This window comes from Hyperolius riggenbachi, chromosome 12 (genome assembly GCF_040937935.1).
Source record: "Hyperolius riggenbachi isolate aHypRig1 chromosome 12, aHypRig1.pri, whole genome shotgun sequence".
NCBI classification, from domain to species: Eukaryota; Metazoa; Chordata; class Amphibia; order Anura; family Hyperoliidae; genus Hyperolius; species Hyperolius riggenbachi.
This window is the reverse complement of record NC_090657.1, coordinates 157,404,868-157,428,519: the sequence shown is the minus strand read 5'-3', so window position 1 is coordinate 157,428,519 and position 23,652 is coordinate 157,404,868. Positions and strand designations below refer to the sequence as shown.

The window sequence follows — 23,652 nt, the reverse complement described above, 5'->3', positions numbered from 1 at the left end:
CTTTCCCTACTATCCATGTCGGCCTGGAGGGGGAATAGTAATTAGCGCCACCTGCCGGATGTGCCCGGCTAACGGATAAGTACCACAAAAAAAAACACAAAATATGTAGTGGTGTTATTCACAGAGATTACGACCAACCAGATACATTTTTGATAAAATAATCAAGTAGTTACATGCCTCATGATAATTCATCAAGTAGTCAAATGGCAGCAGATTTTCCGACAAAATGCAATCAGATTGGCAGCAGATATCCCCCCACAAAATGCAATCAGATTGGCAGCAGATATCCCCATAAAATGCAATCAGATTGGCAGCAGATATCCCCCCCCACAAAATGCAATCAGATTGGCAGCAGATATCCCCATAAAATGCAATCAGATTGGCAGCAGATATCCCCCCACAAAATGCAATCAGATTGGCAGCAGATACCCCCCCCCCACACAAAATGCAATCAGGTTGTCGGCAGATACCCCCACAAAATGCAGTAAGATTGGTGGCAGATTTCCCCACAAAATGCAGTAAGATTGGTGGCAGATTTCCCAGTTTAGGTAGGCAGGTATATAGGTGTCCAACTCCCCAGTTTAGATATACCCAGGTCTAGGTGTCCCCAGTTTAGGTAGGCAGGTCACCAGTTAGTGGGGGCTCACATGCTGGGAGGGGGGGGGGGGCAGTGGGCACAGAGCGGCAGGGGGGGGGGGAAGCCTCCCCCCTCCCTCACCTGGAGCCCCCTCCCAGTTTAGGTAGACAGGTCACAGGTGTCCCCGGTTAGGTAGGCAGATAGCTAGGTCTAAGTTCTCCCCAGCTAGAAAGGGGGGGGAAGCCTCCCCCCTCCCTCACCTTCCGCGCTCCCCCCCCCCCCCCCCCCCAGTTAGGTAGGCAGGTCTCACTGTCTCAGTGCCCCCATGCTGGAAGGGGGGGCAGCGGGCACAGAGTGGCGGGGAGAGGGGGAAGCCTCCCCCTCACCTAGAGCCCTCCCTTCTGTGCTCCCCCCCCAGTTAGGTAGGCAGGTCTTACCGTCTCAGTGCCCCCATGCTGGAAAGGGGGGCAGCAGGCACAAAGCGGCGGGGAGGGGAGAAGCCTCCCCTTCTCCCTCACCTAGGGGCCCCCCCCTTCTGCGCTCACCCCCCCTTCAAAATTGCAGCCGGCAGCGAGCGGGAATCACTTACCGGGATCAGATAGCTCTGCGTGCCGCTGCTGGTCTGGTCTACTGCACTGCACTGTCCTATTACGCTCTCACAGGAAGTACTGCAAGAGCGTGATTGGACAGTGTCTGTGCAGAAGACCAGACCAGCGGCACGCAGAGCTATCGCTCTCTGTAAGCCGTTCCGCTGGCTGGCTGCAATTCTGGATGGGGGGAGCGCGGAAGGGGGACGCTCTGTGCCCAATTCCCCGCCCCCCCCCTCCTGCGCTGTGCCTCCCTCCTTTTTAACACTTGGGCTCCCAGGAGGCTGGGCGGCCGGGGCCCCCGGATGGAAACATCGACACTTCGGCGGCTCAGTACGAGCCTGGTATGTAGTGTGGTTGAGGGAGGGGGTTCCCCGGTACTAGCACCCCGTGTTATAGTGTGTCCCTATATGTCACCCTGTGATCCTGGGAAGGGGTCCCCAGTACTGGCACCCCTTGTTATAGTGTGTGTCACCCCTGTAGTCCTGGCTTGGGGGAGGGGTCATTTATCACCATTTCTCATTGCTTATATATCAGTGTATAGAGTGTGTGTTATCACCGCTTGTTGTTTTTTGTGTCACTCTTGTCACTGCTGTCAGTGTATGGCGGGCCCTTGTCACTGCTGTCAGTGTATGGCGGGCCCTTGTCACTGCTGTCAGTGTATGGCGGGCCCTTGTCACTGCTGTCAGTGTATGGCGGGCCCTTGTCACTGCTGTCAGTGTATGGCAGGCCCTTGCCACCGCTGTCAGTGTATGGCGGGCCCTTGTCACCGCTGTCAGAGTAGCTGCCAGTATTTTCCTGCCTGTTGCCGTGACAATGCCAGTCAGCAGTGTAGTGTTTTCAAAGAGCTCTGGGAATGCGGGCTGCTATAATCTCTGGTTAATCTGTCATGACTGTAAAGATAACAGAATATATAAGCACGAGGTACACAGATCACAGCCATGAGTCACAATGACACAATCCCAGACCATCTCAGGGTTTGCTTTTTTTTTTTTTTTTTTTTTTTTTTTTTTTTTTTTTTATCTGTTTGGAAGCGGGCCTGAACTCCACTTCCTCTCTGCTCTAAAAGATAAGCAACAGCATAATAACCTTTGCTTTCTTTGTTACAGCTGATACAAGTCCTGCAATTAGTATGCAGTGTGTCTACTTCCTGCTTTCACAGACGCAGACATATTAACATCCTGTGTTTACAAATTAGCTGCTCTGCCCTGGCAGCCCAGATTCCTGAGCTGACAGATCAAATTACATTTTGTGATTAGTCACATGTGGAGGAATTAGACAGGCTAACCTCTCTAAATACATACACGGTGCATTTCTCTGTTTACCGGTATATGGCTCAGTGTGACTCCTGGAATTCTCCCATCATAAAGCAGGAGGGAAGTCCTGTACACGCTGCTGATTCCTGCATGCGTATGAAGTATTTGCCAGTAATCACTTTCATCTCAGTAACATACAGGTGACTTGCTGTGCAGCCTTTAGGGAGGCCAGGAGGAGCGCAACATCGCCGCTTTGTCAGGATCATGCGGCTTTTAAAGGGAAGGTTCAAGCAAAATAAAAAAATGAGTTTCACTTACCTGGGGCTTCTACCAGCCCCATGCAGCCATCCTGTGCCCTCGTAGTCACTCACTGCTGCTCCAGTCCCCCGCTGGCAGCTTGCCGACCTCGGAGGTCGGCGGGCCACATTGCGTACATTTTTACGCATATCCGCTAGTGCAGGAACAGTAACACATACATTTTTACGCATTACTGGTTTAATGCGTAAAAATGTACGCATTGAACCAGTAACGCGTAAAAATGTATGTGTTAATGTTCCTGCACTAGCGGGAATGCGTAAAATTGTATGCAATGCGGCCCGCCGACCTCCGAGGTCGGCAAGCTGCCAGCGGCGGACTGGAGCAGCAGTGAGTGACTACGAGGGCACAGGATGGCTGCATGGGGCTGGTAGAAGCCCCAGGTAAGTGAAAATCATTTTTTTTATTTTGCTTGGACATTCCCTTTAACATGCATGAAATGTATAGAAATAATTTGATGAAGATGGTTTATGTCGTCCGGCCACTGGAGGGAAAGTTTATTCGTATAAGTGTGACATTATCTGCAGTTCGAAGGCTCTCTGCATCGTTCTCTTCTTAAAGCGGGATTGTCACCATCAGGGCTGTGGAGTCGGTACAACAATCCACCGACTCCTCAGGTTAGGATTCCACCGACTCCTCTAATTTGCATATTACAATTTTGTTGATTGAAAGTATGTAACATGAAATGCATTTCTTAACTAACGCTTAGGCATTTTAAAAGACAACTAAAGTGAGGGGGATATGGAGGCTGCCATATTTACTCCCTTTTAAATAATACCAGTTACCTGGCTAGCCGGCTGATCTTCTGTCTCTAATACTTTTATGCTGGGAATACACGGTTTGTTTGAAATTATCAATCGAGCCGCTGATGGCTCGATTGATAATTTCCGCCCTGTCCGATACCCCACCGGATCGATTCCACGCTCGATACCGGTGGGGAGAACAAAAGAAGAAGCGCACGGAAGATTTGGAAATGCCCGCCGGGACGAGCGGGAATCGATCCGCATGCGGGATCCGCGGGGACGCGCCGGTATCGAGCCAGCGGCTCGATTCGGTGCATAAACGCACCGTGTATTCCCAGCATTAGTCATAGACTGAAACTAGCCCTTGGTAAGAGTACTTGTAAAAAGGTACAGACAGGAACAAAGAACATCTATCAGGCCCTAGGCAATGTAAGTGTGGGTACATGTAAGAGTGATGTGCAGGTACTCTGCAGGGGAATGAGGTGATTCTTCCTCTATTACACATTCTTCATGTACAATCTGAACCAGGTTTATGGGTGATAGACAACACCTCTGTGTTCAATATGCACAACATTCTCAGTGGTTTCCCTGCAGCTCTGTGGATAGTGCATATGTATAGTACTACTATGTAACAAAGTAAACCTGAGACAGATGAAATTAAAGTTTTATACATACACAGGGCTTTTTCCAGCCCCCTTCAGGCTAATCAGTCCCGCACTGTCCTCCTCCGCCACCTGGAACTTCTGCTATGGGTCCAGGTACTTGAGCCAGTCGGGCGTAGTGCGCATAAACACACTCCGCCGCCGAGAGCGTACTACATCTGCGCAGCATTATTGCGCAGGTGCAGAATGCTCCTGGCTGTGGGAGCGGCACGCGGCCGGACTGCGCTGACTGGCTGAATTACCGGGACTCATAGCAGAAGATTCAGGTGGTGGAGGAGGACAGCGAGGGACTGATTAGCCTGTAGGGGGCTGGAGCACAGCACAAGTAACTATTTTTTGATTTATTTATTTTATGTTTGTGGACTAAGCACAGCTATTACTGTAAAGCTGCGCACTGATGTTCCTATAGATATACAGTTCTCATAAAACAGGAATTGTCTGTGTTCTGTAGATTTAACAATCTTGCTTCAGCAGTTAGCTAATAGAGTTCCACTTCAGTGAGATACTACCTCCACACCCCAAGCAGTGGACACTCACTGCCAGGGTCGGACTGGGACACTGGGGGCCCACCAAAGAAATTTCAATCTTCGGCCCACACATCCCATGATTGCAGTGAAAAAAGGGTTTGACCATGCACCGAAAGGGGGGCGTGGTCATGATGTATTATGGACAGGGCCAAATATACATGATCTTAGCAGCATTGTAATTCAGAGACACTGCTGCCCAGCAAATCTTTGCATAGAGTCCCCTCCTTCAATATAAAGTAATGTCCTACTTTGCAGAGGTTGCGACTGCAGAGGTTGCGACCGCATCGGGGCCCTTGGGCCATAGGTGCCCCGAAGGGCCCTCCCTCAACTACAGGATTACCTCTCTATCGTTCCTTTGCTCATAATAATCACTTCTATAGATACTTTAAACAGTGGTAATCATTAACAAGCTATTTCCCATCCCCTTCTTGCACCTCTGACACTGTAGTTACCATTGGCAGGTTTTGGTGCGTCGTATCAATTGTTCTGTATAGAGTGCTTGGGGGGCCCCATTGTAAAATTTGCATCGAGGCCCACAGCTCCTTAGCTACGCCACTGCTCTCAGCATGAGTGATTACAGCACTGAGAAGAGAATTTTTGTGCTGCAGGCAGCAATTGGAGCTCTGTCAGACAAGGAGGGGGGGCCCACCAGAGACCTGGAGGCAGGGCCCACCGAGGGAAAAAACTGTACTACTGTGGCCCAGTCCGACCCTGCTCACCGCATTAATGTGACCCTCTATTAGATGGCTACCTATGAATTACCAATATCCAGCACCGTCGGGGATCTCCTGATGGCACATGCATGTGCTTGTCAGTTGCTGGAACAACCAGCTGAAAAAGCACAAAGCTGCCCCCAAAATACTCACTGAGCAAGAAAAAAAATAATAAAATCTAATAGAGGGTAACATTAATGTGGTGAGTGTCCACTGCTTGGGGTGTGGAGGTGGTATCTCACTGAAGTGGAACTGTGTCAGCTAACTGCTGAAGCAAGATTGTTGAGTCTACAGAACACTGAGACAATTACTGTATGAGAACTGTCTATCTATAGGAACATCAGTGCGCAGATTTATTGTGAGAAGTGTGGATACTATAGTATTTGGGTAGCGCACCACCGGCTATTGCACCATATTTTAATATCAGTGCAGTATTTGTTACTTTTTACAGCTATTACTGTGTAAATAAATTATGATGACTATTATCTGAGAAATAGAACATTTTATCATATTTTCTATTTTAGTTACAGTTTAAAATCATTAGGAGTTGGTGTATGTTTTCCAGACTCCGACTCCAGGTACCCAAAAATTACTCCGACTCCACAGCCCTGGTCACCATAAAAATCAAATTTCAACAGCCACTGGTTTGAGTGTATATTAAGTGATACAGATGCTAATCCTGCTTTCAAAACTTTTTCTGCTGTTATGGTTTGGAGTTATCACATGCCTTTGGCAATGGCAATTAAAAGACCATTGCTCCTAACAGTTGCATGCTGGGGGATCTATAATGTATTCCTCCTTCCTACCTGATCCGGGGGGCTGAGCAGATCAGGTAGCCACAAAAACCGCCGCTCCCGTGGGTCGCACTGGCCCACTTTCACTTTCGTATAAGTCATGACGCTGCAAGGAGAGACTGTGTGTCTCTCATAGCGTGCAGGGAGGCGAGGGAGTGGCAGGAGGTGTGGCCAGGGAGAGAGAACTGCCCAATGGCAGCTCTGGAAACCCTGCAGGAACGCCCCTGGCAGGCATTTTGAACAGGGAATCCCTCTCCATGTATTTACCTCCGATATTGTCGCTAATAGGGAGCAGAGAGATGTGCTGGGGGGACACAGACATGTCATGAGGTAGAGAACATGCCTCTGTGTCCCATCTGTCCCCCATGGAACCACCTCTGGTTCTCTTTCAGACAGTGTACTTCCTAGTATAGATTTCAGTGGGAGTGTCTGAAGACTCTGGGAGGACGACAGGTAATGGATACACAATTAGCAAGAGGAGAAAAAAAGAGTGAGGGAGGAAATGTCAGGATAAGCTTCATTCAAAGGTAACCAAGATGGACACTGTCTAGAATAGGATTCTCTGCTTTTCCTTTATAAAATCCACAGGAATCATACCGTGGACAGTGCAATACATCTGTTATGTAAGTAGAACTAGTATTTATCTACTTATGTGTTTTTTATTTCTAGGTTACCATGGGTGTCACTTGTCCTTTAATCCCTTGTTTGTAGATGTGGGGTTAAAGGCTCGTACACACGCCGTACTAAAGGCAACGACGGGTCCTCTTTTCAGCAGACAGTACAGCGTGTGTACAGTTAAGGTGGATTGATAAGGTGGACTGATAAGGCTGTTTCTGAATGATTCTGGCTGTTTCGGAACGATCCGCCCGGTGTATATGGAGTTTAAATGTAAGTGCCACGTGTAAGAGGTTTGTGTCTTGTGTTTTTGCAGATTCCGTGTCTGTGCAGTAGTGCCACATGTATCCTGTGCCGCTGCTGCCCCAGCTCCAACAACTCTACAGTCACCCGTCTCATCTATGCATTTATTATGCTGCTGGGCACCCTGTTATCCTGCATCATGCTGAGCCCCGGAATATCCGACCAGCTAAAGAAAGTAAGCCTGCATGCTTTGTGCTATCGTGCTCTTCTCCATGGTTGCTGAGAAATGGGTGGGGTCTGTTTGTTATTATTAACAGTGATCTTTCAGTCACTTAGATACCTGGTAATTTGTATTGTGCGGACTGTCATGGCCAAGCACAAACTCTACTCCTGCTTCCTTCTGTCCCATCCCATATTCCGTGTTCTATCCTGTCCTCCCCATCACTGCTCGCTGCTTCCTGTCCCATCCTCCTCTATCACTGATCCCTGCGCCTCTTATGCTGCTCCGCCTTCTGCTCCCACCTGCCTGCTGCTTCCTGTCCCATCCTCCTCTATCACTGATCCCTGCTACCTCTTATACTGCTCCGCCTCCTGCTCCCACCTGCCTGCTGCTTCCTGTCCCATCCTCCTCTATCACTGATCCCTGCTGCCTCTTCTGATATAACCTCAGGTGAACCAGCAGCTGCACAGACACAAGGGGAGTGGCTACACAGCTCTAGGGACGCATACGGCTGGAGTGCTGCTTTAAGGTGCAGTCACATGGCCCGTGGCTTCAGATTATAGTGTGATGCAGCTTCAGTCACATGTCCCTGCTGGAGGAATGTCATCATTACTTTAATAATCTGTCATTACCAGCCATGACCTCATCGAAAGGTAACTAGTCATTTACATAACAGGATGTAGTAATGAGTCAAGTGCCATGTGTAACAACAACACCTTTCCAGGTATGCGACAATAAATACCAGCTGTCGCGGCAGGGAGTAGACTATCTGTTCCCAAAGTCATAAGGAGGTGGGATGGGGGTAAATGGCTTCAAGCTAAACCATACCCCAGACCCCTATAAATCATAATTCACTGAATTTCACCCATCAAGCTGGATCTGTGCTTATCTCACGGCTGGGTAGATACAGACAAACCCTGGTTATGATGTATTCAGGTAATAATCTGTGCTAGGACACTGCTGATTGGTCACCAGAGATATGTGTGAGTCAGGAATATATAGTCATATTTTACGGGTGAGTATTGAAGGCCAGGATATGTCATATTCAGACATTTCATGAACAGCTTTTCCTCCCAAAATGCCCCAACGTGCAGGGGAGTGGCAGCCTGATGCAGGAGGCGGTGCTTTGAATCCCGCCTCCCAAGCAGATTTTTCAAAAGGGATTGTGGCCAGCAGCCATGTTAACCTCCCAATTTCCACCATACATGTTCTGGGGTCCCGTGGAGGTAGCTGTTTCATCGATGACTTCCAAATATATGGACTTTCAACAACTATCAAATAAACAGTTTTTCTGTAAACCCCCCACATGCCAATAGAGCTTTTAGTCAGCAACACTAGACAGCCTTTCAGAGGTCTCTCAGCACAGCCTTTGTGAAAAGAAAAGCAGTGTTTACCAGCTGTTTGTAACAATTTTGTGTCGGCATCGGGGTAGGGGGAGGCAGAGCTGAGCTGTAACCTGGCTGTAAACTGCTTACTTTACACTGCGAGGCAGAGAGAGAGACACCGTATCAGGTACACAGAGCTTAAAGGGAACCTAAACTGAGGATATGGATTTTTCCTTTTAAAATACCAGTTGCCTGACTCTCCTGCAGATCCTGTGTCTCTGAGGGCTCGTTTCCACTGTTGAGGTGCGGAATCGCCTGGATTCCACCGCAGAAGAAATCGCATGCGGCTGCGTTTCCGCATGCAGATTTAGCCGCGATTTCGCATGGCAAGGAGCCAGGCGAATTTAACCATGTCACTGCCTGAGTAAAGCTCCATAGCAAACCATGCGAAATCGCGGGGAAATCCGCATGACAAAGCCGCATGCGATTTCCCTATTAAATGCATTAGCGGCGATTCGCCCGCATTCCTCCCGCACGCGAAATCTGTTGGCTCTGCCATGCAGATTTCTGCCGCACCGAAAAACGCTCCCGCCGCCGCACAAGTGGAAACAGCCTCATCCACTTACATTGACTATGCGAATCCGCATGCAGTGCCCGCATGCGGATTCGCTATAGTGGAAGCGAGCCCTATTACTTTTAGTTTAGCCACAGCCCCTCAACAAGCATGCAGATCAAGTGCTCTGCCTGAAGTCAGACTGGATTAGCTGCATGCTTGTTTCAGGTTTGTGATTCAACCACCACTGCAGCCAAAGAGATCAGCGGGACAGCCAGGCAACTGGTATTGTTTAAAAGGAACATTCACATTCCTCTCAGTTTAGGTTCCCTTTAAGCTGATGATTATTTACACACATTTGAAGCTATGTTTCTGCTTTCTATCACTCTAAATCATATTCCAGTCACAGGATTACAGCCAGTGAAGATTGTTACGGTATGCTGGAAGTGCTGGGCACAGTCCTCCATAGTAATGCCCACAGTGAGAACTGTTCTCTGTAGATGTCATTTTCTTCATATAAAACATGAAAAAAGCCTATGCATTGCTATTTGCTAGTAATTGCTGGAAATACACAGTAGCAATAAAAAGTATGTGAACTCTTTGGAATTATCTGGATTTCTGCACAAATTAGTCATAACACGTGATCTGATCTTTATGTAATGCTGGGAATACACGGCTCGATTTTGAGCCATTTAGATGACTCGATTGTTAATTTCCGACATGTCTGATTTCCCGCCCGATCGATTCCGTGCTCAATTTTGCATAAGGAACAATGGGAAAAGATAAGAAAAACTAATGGAAGATAAGAAAATCGCCTGCAAAATCGAGCACGGAAAACTGTCGGGCGCGAAATAGAGCGGCAAAATCGACCCGTGTATTTCCAGCATTAGTCACAACAACAGAAGATCACAGTCTGCTTAAACTAATACCGCACAAATAATTCAATGTTTCCATGTTTTTATTGAACACACCATGTAAACATTCACAGTGCAGGTGGGAGAGGTATGTGAACCGTCGGTGGCTGAACCTCCTTTGGCAGCAATAATTTCAACCAAACGTTTCCAGTAGTTGCAGATCAGACGTGCACAATGGTCAGGAGTCATTCTTATTGCTGTGTGCTACATTTTTCAATTGTTACTTCTAGCAAATTTGTGCTTGTGTGAATAATAATAGAATTGCACTTTCATCATTTTTTGTCCATTGCTTGTTTTAAAGAGAATCTGTATTGTTAAAATCGCACAAAAGTAAACATACCAGTGCGTTAGGGGACATCTCCTATTACCCTCTGACACAATTTCGCCGCTCCTCGCCGCATTAAAAGTGGTTAAAAACTGTTTTAAAAAGTTTGTTTATAAACAAACAAAATGGCCACCAAAACAGGAAGTAGGTTGATGTACAGTATGTCCACACATAGAAAATACATCCATACACAAGCAGGCTGTATACACCCTTCCTTTTGAATCTCAAGAGATCATTTGTGTGTTTCTTTCCCCCTGCAGCTATCTTCCACTGAAGTGTCAGGCTGTTTCTTCCTGCAGAGTGCAGACAGCTCTGCCGTATGTAATTCCTCAGTATGTGAAAGCCCAGCCAGCTCAGAGGAGGATTTATCCAGCTTGTAAAAGAGAAGAGAGAAGCTGCCCTAATCTAAATAATACACAGGCAGTGTGCAGAGAGGGGCCTGGAGGGGGGAGATGCATCACAGAACCACAACACTCAAGAACTTGGCAGCCTTCCAGACACAGGCTGACAAGTCTGACAAGAGAGAGATAAGTTGATTTATTACAGAGATGGTGATAGTAGAACATGCTGCAGTAAGCCAGAACACATTAGAAAAGCTTTTGGAACTTGTAGGATGATAAAAAACAGGATGCAATTTTTGTTACGGAGTCTCTTTAAGCACTGCAGAACAAAAAGTTCCCCTGGGGGGGTACTCACCTCGGGTGGGGGAAGCCTCCGGATCCTATTGAGGCTTCTCTCGTCCTCCTGTGTCCCACTGTGGTCTCGCTGTGCCCCTCCAAACAGCAGAGATGTAAGTATTTACCTTCCCGGCTCGAGTGCAGGAACAGTATCGGCTCTCCGCTCTGAGATAGGCAGAAATGGCCGATCGCTGTCGGGCCGCTCTACTGTGCAGGAGCAAGTCTCCTGCGCCTGCGTAGTAGAGCGGACCCGACGGAGATCGGCTATTTCCACCTATCTCCATGCTGAGAGTCGCAACAGCGCTACCCGCTGGAGCCAGGGAAGGTAAATAAATGTAGCTTGTCATGCTTGTCGAGCCTGGATTACCGGAGACTTCGAGGGAGCCAGCGTTGGATTGCCTGCAGCTACAGCAGAGGGGAAAGCCTCATTGGGACCCTGAGGCTTCCCCCTACCAAGGTGAGTACCCCCCAGGGGAACTTTTTTTTCCGTTACAGGTTCTCTTTAAAGGAAGTGGGAGGTCTGATTAATTCTAAACATTTCTACTGTATATACTCGACTATAAGTCTAGAAATGTATGTCTAGTTCATTAAATAAAAGTATGGGGGTCGACTTGTACACATGTTACAGGCAACACTGAGTAATGTGTGTACTAATAGTGACATTCCCATTTGCAGCAACGCACCCTGTGGTAAGTGATACTTTTTTGAGGAAAGGATATGCTGAGAAAACACAGGTCTGAAGGTCCTGGCCACAACAATTAACAAGGAAAGGGGCAGGGGCAAATATTGGGCTGCATAAAAGGGAGTGAATAATTGTTGCACTTTGGGGCCTGGAGGAGGTATTGGCTGCACTTAAGGGACAGGCGGGGTGAATGGCTGCATTACTGTATGCAGTGCCATCATTAACCCCTCCTGAGCCCCAAGTGCAGCCATTAACTTTACTGGGTAGACTTTTATACATGAGTCAATAAAAAAATTCCAGCTTAAGAGGGTCAAATATTGGAGTCGACAAATACACAAGGTCGACTTATATTGTATGACTGCTGGGTGGAAGACCTGGATCAAGTCAGTATTATAATATAATACGTGATTGTAGAACAAATTTACATAGTTATTTTGGTTGAAAAAAGACATACGTCCATCGAGTTCAACCAGTACAAAGTACAACTCCAGCCTTCTCCCTCACATATCCCTGTTGATCCAGAGGAAGGTGAAAAAACCCTTACAAGGCATGGTCCAATTAACCCCAAAAGGGAAAGATTCCTTCCCGACTCCAGATGGCAATCAGATAAAATCCCTGGATCAACATCATTAGGCATTACCTAGTAATTGTAGCCATGGATGTCTTTCAATGCAAGGAAAGCATCTAAGCCCCCTTTAAATGCAGGTATAGAGTTTGCCATAACGACTTCCTGTAGCAATGCATTCCACATCTTAATCACTCTTACTGTAAAGAACCCTTTCCTAAATAAATGACTAAAACGTTTTCCTCCATGTGCAGATCATGTCCTCTAGTCCTTTGAGAAGGCCTAGGGACAAAAAGCTCATCCGCTAAGCTGTTATATTGCCCTCTGATGTATTTATACATGTTAATTAGATCTCCTCTAAGGCGTCTTTTCTCTAGACTAAATAAACCCAGTTTATCTAACCTTTCTTGGTAAGCGAGACCTTCCATCCCACGTATCAATTTTGTTGCTCGTCTCTGCACCTGCTCTAAAACTGCAATATCTTTTTTGTAATGCGGTGCCCAGAACTGAATTCCATATTCCAGATGTGGCCTTACTAGAGAGTTAAACAGGGGCAATATTATGCTAGCATCTCGAGTTTTTATTTCCCTTTTAATGCATCCCAAAATTTTGTTAGCTTTAGCTGCAGCGGCTTGGCATGGAGTACGATTATTTAACTTGTTGTCGATGAACTCCGAAGTCCTTCTCCAAGTTTGATGTCCTCAATTGTATCCCATTTATTTTGCATGGTGCTAGACCATTGGTACGACCAAAATGCATGACTTTACATTTTTCAACATTGAATTTCACCTGCCATTTATGTGCCCAAATAGCCATCCTATCCAGATCCTGTTGCAATATGACACTATCTTCCTGAGAGTTGATGATTCTGCACAATTTTGTATCATCTGCAAAAATAGCAACATTTCTCACTACTGCATCTACTAGGTCATTAATAAATAAATTGAAGAGCACTGGACCCAGTACAGACCCCTGTGGGACCCCACTGCTAACAGTCTCCCATTTTGAGTACGATCCATTGACCACAACTTTGTTTTTTGTCCATTAGCCAGTTCCCTATCCATACACACAGATTCTTCCCCAGTCCTTGCATCCTCAACTTTTGCACCAGACTTTTGTAGGGAACAGTGTCAAAGGCCTTTGCAAAGTCCAAGTAAAGGTATATCACATCTACAGCATTCCCAATATCCATATTAGCATTCACTACCTCATAAAAGCTGAGCATGTTAGTCAAACAGGACCTGTCTTTAGTAAACCCATGTTGATGCTGAGAAATAAGATTATTTTCTACTATGAAGTCATGTATAATATCTCTTAGTAACCCCTCAAATAGTTTGCATACAACTGATGTTAAGCTTACAGGTCTATAATTTCCTGGATCTGATTTTTTTGCCCTTCTTAAATAATGGGAAAACGTGGGCTGTACGCCAATCCACTGGGACTCTGCCAGTTGAAAGAGTAACAAAAGATAAGATAAAGGGGTTTGTCTGTAACTGAACTTAATTCCCTTAGGACTCGAGGATGCATGCCATCCGGGCCAGGTGCCTTGTCTAGTTTTAATTTATTTAGTCTTGCCTTCACTTCTTCCTGCGTTAAGTATTTAATATTACAGTTAGAAGATTGAGACTCTTCTGCCTCTGTAATTTGCAACAGTGCTGTTTCCTTTGTGAAGACAGAAGCAAAGAATGCATTTAATAACTCCGCCTTACCTTAGTCATCCACCATTGAGTTCCCACCCTCATCCTTTGGAGGTCCTATATATACAGTCAACCGTTCTTTTTTTAGAGTTGATGTACTTGTAAAACTTTTTTGGGTTAGATTTGATATCCCTAGCGATTTGATTTTCAGCTTCGATCTTTGCCAGCCTAATTTCTTTTTTACAATTTTTATTGCACTCCTTATAATTGCCTAGTGCAGCCTCTGTCCCCTCCTGTTTTAGGACCTTATAGGCATTCTTTTTCCTCTTCATTTTATCCCTAACCTTTCTATTTATCCAAAGAGGCCTTTTTTTATTCCTAGACATTTTGTTTCCATATGGGATATACATACTACAATATTGATTGAGAATAAGTTTAAAAGCTTGCCATTTCCCTTCAGTGTCTTCCTCTTGTAGTACATTATCCCAGTTCACCAAACGTAGTGCCTGCCTAATTTGTTTGAACTTTGCTTTTCTAAAATTCATAGTTTTAGTGGTCCCGCTGCCCCGCGGCCTATCAGTCACCAGATCAAACGTTATCATGTTGTGATCACTATTTCCCAAATGTTCTTGAACTTGCACATTTGATACATTATCTGGTCTATTAGAAATGATCAGATCCAGTAACGCATTCCCCCTAGTTGGTTCCGTTACCATTTGAGCCAAGTAAATTTAGCAACCATGGTGAGTTTATGAGAAGACCTCTATTCAAAAGATTCTGGCGTGTCCTTGTTCAGAGTCTGGCTTCAGGAAGATCTCCATCTCTCCCCTTTTCTAACTGAAAGTGGTGGCACTGGCAGTTTTTTTTACCGTGTTATTGTGTGCAGCGATTGTATAGTGTGTTCACCTTCCCTCCTGGCCTGTCTGTATGCACATTGCTTGCTATCTGCCACGTTGATTGTATCCCAAGATTGAATGGTCTCTGTGTGTGTGTGTAGATTGGAAGGAGAGAAGCAGGGGCGTATGGGGGTGCGACACCAGTACCATGTGATCTCCTGGCCTGTAGACTGCACTGTACAAGGCTGTGACATGACACACCCCTCACAGAGGCAGAGCAGCAGGTCCTGTTTGCCATGTGACTGGCAGAGGGTTGTAGTGCTGTTGAGGAGAGGTGAGTATATCTTGACAGGTAAGTATTCCTGTGGTTATTGCACACTAGGGCAGCAGCAGTAATAGTGAGTGTAGAGTTTTACAACTAACCTTTGTGCTGCTGGTATCGGGTCGGACTGGTTCCTTGGCATGCTAGTCACATGCTGTGTGTGTGATTCTCCCCAGGCTAGTATCTCACATCACATGTCACAGAGTTTCATTGTCCCCATGAGATTAGGAATAGAGTGCTGACTGTTATTGTGCAGGACAGTGTAAGAGGACCTGTCATCTGGCTATATAGCCAGACACACCACACAGAAAACATACACCCCATTTCAGGTCTACAGTTTGCAGATTAAAACGTTTTAAGAATATCCAGGCCTCCACTGGTTCTAAAACTAGGAAAATACAACCTTGCTGAAGAACAGCATGACGTGTTACTCTGACATTAAGTTAAATTGTAGACGCAATGTGTGAGTAATGCCACCTCCATAGGAGTTTAGAGGGTGAGTAGTAGTGATGTATATAATGCTGTTTTTCCTCTGCAGATTCCCCTGGCAAGTGTAGCCAATGACATGTGGTGCTGTTGCCCCACCCCCTCCCCCCCTGTAGTACATGTGATGTATATGGTGGTGTTTTTGCAGATTCCTGGCTTCTGTGAAGGCGGGTTTGGCACGGACATCCCCACAGTGAATGGCTATGTGGACTGCGACGTGCTGGTGGGATATAAAGCGGTGTATCGCGTCAGCTTTGCCATGACCATTTTCTTCCTGGTCTTCTCCATCCTGATGATCGGTGTGAAAACTAGCAAGGACCCCCGAGCCGCCATACACAACGGGTAAGCAGTTTCCTGTCATGTGACATGTATGCTCCAATCAGCAGATCAGAGCCGAGGCTCCAGTATATTGGGCGGGCTGTACTCTGATCAGTATTAGGGGAATGTGTGCAGTGTATATCATTACATCTGATCACTACGCACCATAGTGTGACTGCAGGCAGCTATCTGTGCATGCATTGCTATAAGCCTGGGTGTAAATATTGCCCAGAACTCTCACACTTCATCAGCACTCTGTAAGCCAACATCCTCTGAATGTGGAGACAGGCTCTATTCCCGGATATTGTGACTTTTCCCTTCACAATGATGGACAAGCCTTCATCTCATTACAGGTTCTGGTTCTTCAAAATCCTCATCATTGTAGGTATAATGGTGGGAGCATTCTACATTCCAGAGGGACCCTTCACCAGAAGTAAGTACGGCCCACATCTACACCATTGACACACCTAACCTCACTTATGCCCCCACAGCTACCCCGTCCCCTCAGCTTTCCTCACTGACTCCCTGCAGCTACCCCTCTCTGACATCTACCCCGCCCCCGCACCGATCCTCACTGACTCCCCCCGCACCTACTCCCACTGACACCCGGGACCTATTCTCACTGATACCCACGCATTTAACCTCGCAGACACCCCCCCCCCCCGCCCATTTGTCTCTATAGCCTGTCTCTCCAGTCTGCCTGTCTCTCATGTCTTCCCATCTGTCTCTCATGCAGCCTGGTTTGTGTTTGGAGCGTCGGGGGCTCTGTGCTTCATCGTCATCCAGCTGGTGCTGCTCGTGGACTTTGCACATGCGTGGAACGAGTCCTGGGTGGAACGCATGGAGGAGGGGAACTCTAAGTGTTGGTATGCAGGTGGGTAGAGATCTGCTATATTACACTGGCTGTGTTTAATATTATATTAATAATCCATCTGGCTTCTTCTGAGGGGTCTCCCCAGCTTAACCTTTACGCAGGTACTAAGAAACATGAAATATAAAGCTGTTACCCTGTACAGCCAGTCAGTTAGCTGCCATCTTGTGCCTGCTGCAGCAGGTCAAGACGGACCCCCATTTCCAGGAATGTGCAGTACATTGGCCTGTGTCTGTTGATAGCGCCCATCTTATGCCTGTTGCTGCAGGTCAGGGAGGTCTCCCCATTCCCAGAAATGTGCAGTAGGTTGGCCCGTGTCTGTTGGTAGTGGCCATCTTGTGCCTGTTGCTGCAGGTCAGGGAGGCCTCCTCATTCCAGGAATGTGCAGTAGGTTGGCCCATGTCTGTTGGTGGCGACCATCTTGTGCCTGTTGCTGTAGGTCAGGGAGGTCTCCCCATTCCCAGGAATGTGCAGTAGGTTGGCCCGTGTCTGTTGGTAGTGGCCATCTTGTTCCTGTTGGGGAGGTCTCCTCATTCCCAGGAATGTGCAGTAGGTTGGCCCGTGTCTGTTGGTAGTGGCCATCTTGTTCCTCTTGGGGAGGTCTCCTCATTCCCAGGAATATGCCGTAGGTTGGCCTGTGTCTGTTGGTAGTGACCATTTTGTGCCTTTTGCTGCAGGTCAGGGAGGTCTCCCCATTCCCAGGAATGTGCAGTAGATAGGCCCGTGTCTGTTGGTAGTGGCCATCTTGTGCCTGTTGCTGCAGGTCAAGGCGGTCTCCCCGTTCCCAGGAATGTGCAGTACATTGGCCCGTGTCTGTTGGTAGTGGCCATCTTGTGCCTGTTGATGCGGGTCAGGAAGGCCTCCCCATTCCAAGAATGTGCAGTAGATTTGCCATGTCTGTTGGTGGCGGCCATCCTGTGCCTGTTGCTGCAAGTCAGGGAGGTCTCCCATTCCCAGGAATGTGCAGTAGATAGGCCCGTGTCTGTTGGTGGCGACAATCTTGTGCCTGTTGCTGTAGGTCAGGGAGGTCTCCCCATTCCCAGGAATGTGCAGTAGGTTGGCCCGTGCCTGTTGGTAGTGGCCATCTTGTTCCTGTTGAGGAGGTCTCCCCATTCCCAGGAATGTGCAGTACATTGGCCTGTGTCTGTTAGTAGTGACCATCTTGTGCCTGTTGCTGCAGGTCAGGGCGGTTTCCCCATTCCCAGGAATGTGCAGTAGATAGGACCGTGTCTGTTGGTGGCGACCATCTTGTGCCTGTTGCTGTAGGTCAGGGAGGTTGCCCCATTCCCAGGAATGTGCAGTAGATAGGCCCGTGTCTGTTGGTGGCGGCCATCTTGTATGTCAGGTTTGTGGGTATGGATAGATCATTTTCTCCATCTATTGTGTTTTCCAGTGTTACTGACGGCCACCGGCGGGATGTATATTCTGGCCATCACCTTCATCACTCTCCTCTTTGTGTTCTACACTGTGCCTGGGGGCTGCATAGAGAACAAGGTCTTCATAAGTGTCAACATGATCCTCTGCATCATCGTTTCCGTCATCTCCATCCTTCCTAAAGTCCAGGTACAGTGCCTGAGTGACGGCTGCTGGGGGGAGGAGCCTGAGTGACGGCTGCCTAGGGGGGAGGAGCCTGAGTGACGGCTGCCTAGGGGGGAGGAGCCTGAGTGACGGCTGCCTAGGGGGGAGGAGCCTGAGTGACGGCTGCCTAGGGGGAGGAGGAGCCTGGGTGACGTCTGCCAGGGGAGGAGGAGCATGGATGCTGGCTGCCAGGGGAGGAGCCTGGGTGACGTCTGCCAGGGGAGGAGCCTGGGTGACGTCTGCCAGGGGAGGAGCCTGGGTGACGTCTGCCAGGGGAGGAGCCTGGGTGACGTCTGCCAGGGGAGGAGCCTGGGTGACGTCTGCCAGGGGAGGAGCCTGGGTGACTTCTGCCAGGGGAGGAGCATGGGTGATGACTGAGGGGTGGAGTTACAGGGTTTGGGAGAGTAGATGCTGTATGCAGGAGGAGGGAGATGGGAAGAGGAGCACAGCTCTAGATGGGTGAGATATGGGGATGACTGAGGGGAGGAGCTTGGGTGATGGCTGTGAGAAGTGGAGTCACAGGTGTTGGGGAGGAGTTGCTGTATGGAGGAGGGGGGAGATGGGAAGAGGAGCGCAACTCTAGATTGGTAAGATAGGATGGCTGCGAGGGGAGGAGCCTGGGTGAGGGGTGGAGTTACAGCTGTGGGGGAGTAGTTGCTGTATGGAGGAGGGAGATTGGAAGAGGAGCACAGCTGTATAGGTTAGATATAGGGATGGCTGTGAGGGGAGGAGCCTGGGTGATGGCTGCGATGGGTGGAGTTACAGATGTTGGGGAGGAGTTGCTGTATGGAGGAGGGAGATGATGCTGATTGGAAGAGGAGCACAGCTGTATAGTGAGATATGGGCATGGCAGTGTTGGGAAGAGCCTGGGTGGTTGCTGTGAGGGGTGGTGTTACAGGTGTTGGGGAAGAGTTGCTGTATGGAGGAGGGAGATGATGATGATGACGATGATGATGGGAAGAGGAGCACAGCTGTATAGGTGAGATGTGTGCATGGCTGTGATGGGAGGAGCCTGGGTAATGGCTGTGAGGAGAGGAGCCTGGGTGATGGCTGTGAGGGGTGGAGTTACAGCTGCATAGGTGAGATATGGGCATGGCTGGGATGGGAGGAGCCTGGGTAATGGCTTTGAGAGGAGGAGCCTGAGTGATGGCTGTGAGGGGCCTGGGTGATGGCTGTGAGGGGTGGAGTTATTACTCTATATGGAGGAGAGAGATGGGAAGAGGAGCACAGCTGTTAAAGTGAACCTCCGGACTAAAAATCTACTCAGCAGCACTGAAAAGGCTTGGTGTTTCTTTACCAGTTTCACAGCATCAGAACTTTGTTTTTCTTACCCAAGCATAATTTTTAGCTGCATTTTTAGCTAAGCTCCACCCATCAAAGAAAACTGCCCGGGCTTTTTTTCCCTGATGCTGTGCAAAGCATGATGGGATTTCCTATGTTGTTCACGTTGCCTAGCAACTGGGAGGGGTGATCAGCACACAGTTGGAACTGTCTCATGCTCCCTGTCGCCTCCTTTCAACCAAAAAGATGGCTGCCCTCATGAAATCAAACATTTGCCTGTTCTTTTAAAACAGGGTGGGTAAGAGATTATATTACCTATCTATTTTAATTAACATAACAAATGTAACTTAATGACTGTTTGTTTAGGCTGAAGTTCCTCTTTAAGGTGATATGGGCATGGCTGTGAGGGGAGGAGCCTGGGTGATGGCTGTAAGGGGGTGAGCATGGGTAATGGCTGTAAGGGGAGGACTCTAGGTGATGACTGTAAGGGGTGCAGTTACAGCTGTTGGGGGAGAAGTTGCTGTATGGAGGAGGGAGATAAGATGAGCACAGCTGTATAGGTGAGATATGGGGATGGCTGTGAGAGGAGGAGCCTGAATAATGGCTGCTAGGGGAGGAGCCTTAGTATCTGCTGCTGGAAGAGGAGCAAAGTGACTGGCAGGGGAGGAGTCTGAGTGATGGCTGTGAGGAGAGGAGGCTCGGTGATGGCTGTGAGGGGTGGAGTTACAGCTGTATAGGTGGGATGTGAGGACGGCTGTCCTTGGTTTCTGGTGGCAGAACATCCTTGTCCTTTCTGGTTCCTCGTGACTTGTGTGTGGCACATTGCAGTAATCGCTGAGCAGTCAGCAGCCCTAATTGGTTGATATTCCTGTATAATGGGTCTGGCATTACAGTATATAGGCGGTTCATCTTATCTGGGGGCTGCATGACGTGTCCGGTCCTGTACGCCCCTAACCCCGCCTCCTCCTACTTGTAGACTAAGGAGGATGTGAGCACCGATAGGTGTCTGTAACGTTGCTTGTGTACATTCCCATATGGCAAGGCTTACCGGAAGTAATCTGAACATTTGTGTATTGCAGGAAGCTCAGCCCCGATCTGGTCTCCTCCAGTCATCTGTGATCACGCTGTACACCATTTACCTGACCTGGTCCGCCATATCCAATGAGCCTGGTGAGTATACGTGCCATATGGTGATACTGTGGCCAATGTGTAGGGGATATGAGGAAAGGGATACAGGAACCGCCCAATACATGTGGGAAGCACGAACTTTTTAATATGTGGGTGTCTCCAGGATATTGATGAAGTAACTGCAGGTGTAAGTTGTCAGAGTAACTGCTGTTTACAAGCATAATTAACAATAAAACAGTATCATAAAATAGCGCTCACAAATCAATAAACACCATATATTGTATGACATTAATCGTCTATAGGAGTAACAAGCTGAGCATATACACCAGTACAGACAAGTGGAGCACTCCCTGCTTATTGTGATAAGCTAGAGTAAAAATGGTAGTATGTGGCGTAAAGCGCTCAACAGTTCAGTCTCTGCCATGGTCAGAATCTTCAACTTGCAGTTTAAATTACAAGATCTTCTCAAAAAATTAGCATATTGTGATAAAGTTCATTATTTTCTGTAATGTACTGATAAACATTAGACTTTCATATATTTTAGATTCATTACACACAACTGAAGTAGTTCAAGCCTTTTATTGTTTTTCTTATTGATGATTGTGGCATACAGCTCATGAAAACCCAAATTTCCTATCTCAAAAAATTAGAATATTTCATCCGACCAATAAAAGAAGTGTTTTTAAAACCAAAAAAGTCAACCTTCAAATAATAATGTTCAGTTATGCACTCAATACTTGGTCAGGAATCCTTTTGCAGAAATGACTGCTTCAATGCGGCGTGGCATGGAGGCAATCAGCCTGTGGCACTGCTCAGGTGTTATGGAGGCCCAGGATGCTTTGATAGCGGCCCTAAGCTCATCCAGAGTGTTGGGTCTTGCGTCTCAACTTTCTCTTCACAATATTCCACAGATTCTCTATGGGATTCAGGTCAGGAGAGTTGGCAGGCCAATTGAGCACAGTAATACCATGGTCAGTAAACCATTTACCAGTGGTTTTGGCACTGTGAGCAGGTGCCAGGTCATGCTGAAAAATGAAATCTTCATCTCCATAAAGCTTTTCAGCAGATGGAAGCATGAAGTGCTCCAAAATCTCCTGATAGCTAGCTGCATTGACCCTGCCCTTGATAAAACACAGTGGACCAACACTAGCAGCTGACATGGCACCCCAGACCATCACTGACTGTGGGTACTTGACACTGGACTTCAGGCATTTTGGCATTTCCCTCTACCCAGTCTTCCTCCAGACTCTGGCACCTTGATTTCCGAATGACATGTAAAAGTTGCTTTCATCCAAAAAAAAGTACTTTGAACCACTGAGCAATAGTCCAGTGCTGCTTCTCTGTAGCCCAGGTCAGGCGCTTCTGCCACTGTTTCTGGTTCAAAAGTGGGTTCATGCTTTAAACACAAAGGTGAAAGGACTCCCCGGATCAGCTGGCCAAACGGGTCCGTCAGCGCATCAGGGGTATTGGTCACCCCTCAGCCACTACGACAATATCAGCTGTCGGACACCTGAGGAAGAATGAGTAGCTCTAAAATGTTTGTGTACTGTTGTGTACAATATATAAGGTGACGTGCCCGTATCGACAAGAGCCCAGCTGATATTTCTGTGATGGCTGAGGGGTGGCTAATACCCCTGATGCACTGACAGGCCCATTTGGCCAGCTGATCAGGTGAGTCCTTTCACAATGGGGGGGGGGGGGACTTTGTGTTTATACTCCTCTACATGTAATTTAAAGTGCAAGCTGAAGATTCTGAACATAGGAGAGACTGAACTTTTGAGTGCTTTACCCCACATACTACCATTTTTACTAGCATAATTAGCCTTTTCTGCTTTTACTTTTTTTGCAGACCGCACGTGTAACCCTAGCCTGATGAGCATTCTGAACAAGGTTACAGCACCTACTCTGAGCCCCGACAACGTGACCGTCTCCAACTCTGCCGCATCTGAGCCTCCACGCTCCCTGCAGTGGTGGGACGCCCAGAGCATCATCGGCCTCATACTGTTTGTGCTATGTCTCCTTTATTCCAGGTGAGGGCATGTTTAGGAAGGGTTAATGTGCAACCTATGAAGATTAGGGATGGTCTCCACCTCCTCATTCATTCAGTTGATTCTGGCTCTGTGACTATATGTACTTCTGCACGCCAGATATGTCTGGCAGTCACTGCTTCTTTCAGCTGCTGCAGGGGCATGTTCACAGCGTCACATACACTGTCTATCCATCATAGCCTCTGACCTCCTTTTCTTTTGCTCTCAATGTCTCCAAGCGTCTAGGATTTCTCCAAATAATCTGTCCTCATTATGTGTCCAAAGACCACTTTGGCCTTATTTCGCTTAAGTACTGACTGTCAGGACCGGGCCCCCCGGCACGCCTGCAGAGACAGGATCTGATTGGTACCAAATGGAGAGGAGGAGCAGCCTTATTTAAGCTAGAAGTAGGCTGTCGTCCTCAGCCACACTTTGCGAGACGCAGCCACCCCTAGCAGTCGCCTGCAACGCTATTACTAGACATACACACACAGATTTCTGTACTGGAGGAGATCTGTCCCCGTCTATGGCAATTACACTCATTTCTTACACTGCTGTTGAGTTGTATGCACTCAAGCTGGTGCTCATGTATCCTGGGTCAGCCACGGGCTTTAGGCCAAAACTACAAGAACAATCTGAGCATACAATCTGGCATTGATCTGTAACACAATACTCTGTCTCTCTCTAGGAGATGTTCAGTAAACTCACTGCTTAGTACACAGAAGACTACTTATTAAATAAAGATTTAATATTCTAAAAAGTGGAACAAATTCAGAAAGGGTATATACAAAATATTATTTACAAATACAAAAGTAAAAATTCCTGGTATGAGAGAACGCAGTTCTGACGTTGAATCGGGGGAATTCTTGCTGTGT

General features: G+C 47.6%; 1 protein-coding gene across 1 annotated transcript in view; it reads left to right on the top strand.

Moving 5' to 3' along the window:
- Positions 1–23,652, top strand: part of SERINC3 (serine incorporator 3) — a 39,714-nt gene that overhangs the window by 978 nt on the left and 15,084 nt on the right. The window contains exons 2-8 of the mRNA XM_068262880.1: positions 7,106–7,267; positions 15,723–15,916; positions 16,246–16,325; positions 16,629–16,766; positions 18,157–18,326; positions 20,702–20,792; positions 22,600–22,780. Coding sequence (XP_068118981.1) covers positions 7,106–7,267; positions 15,723–15,916; positions 16,246–16,325; positions 16,629–16,766; positions 18,157–18,326; positions 20,702–20,792; positions 22,600–22,780 — 1,016 coding nt within the window. The remainder of the gene's footprint in view (positions 1–7,105; positions 7,268–15,722; positions 15,917–16,245; positions 16,326–16,628; positions 16,767–18,156; positions 18,327–20,701; positions 20,793–22,599; positions 22,781–23,652) is intronic.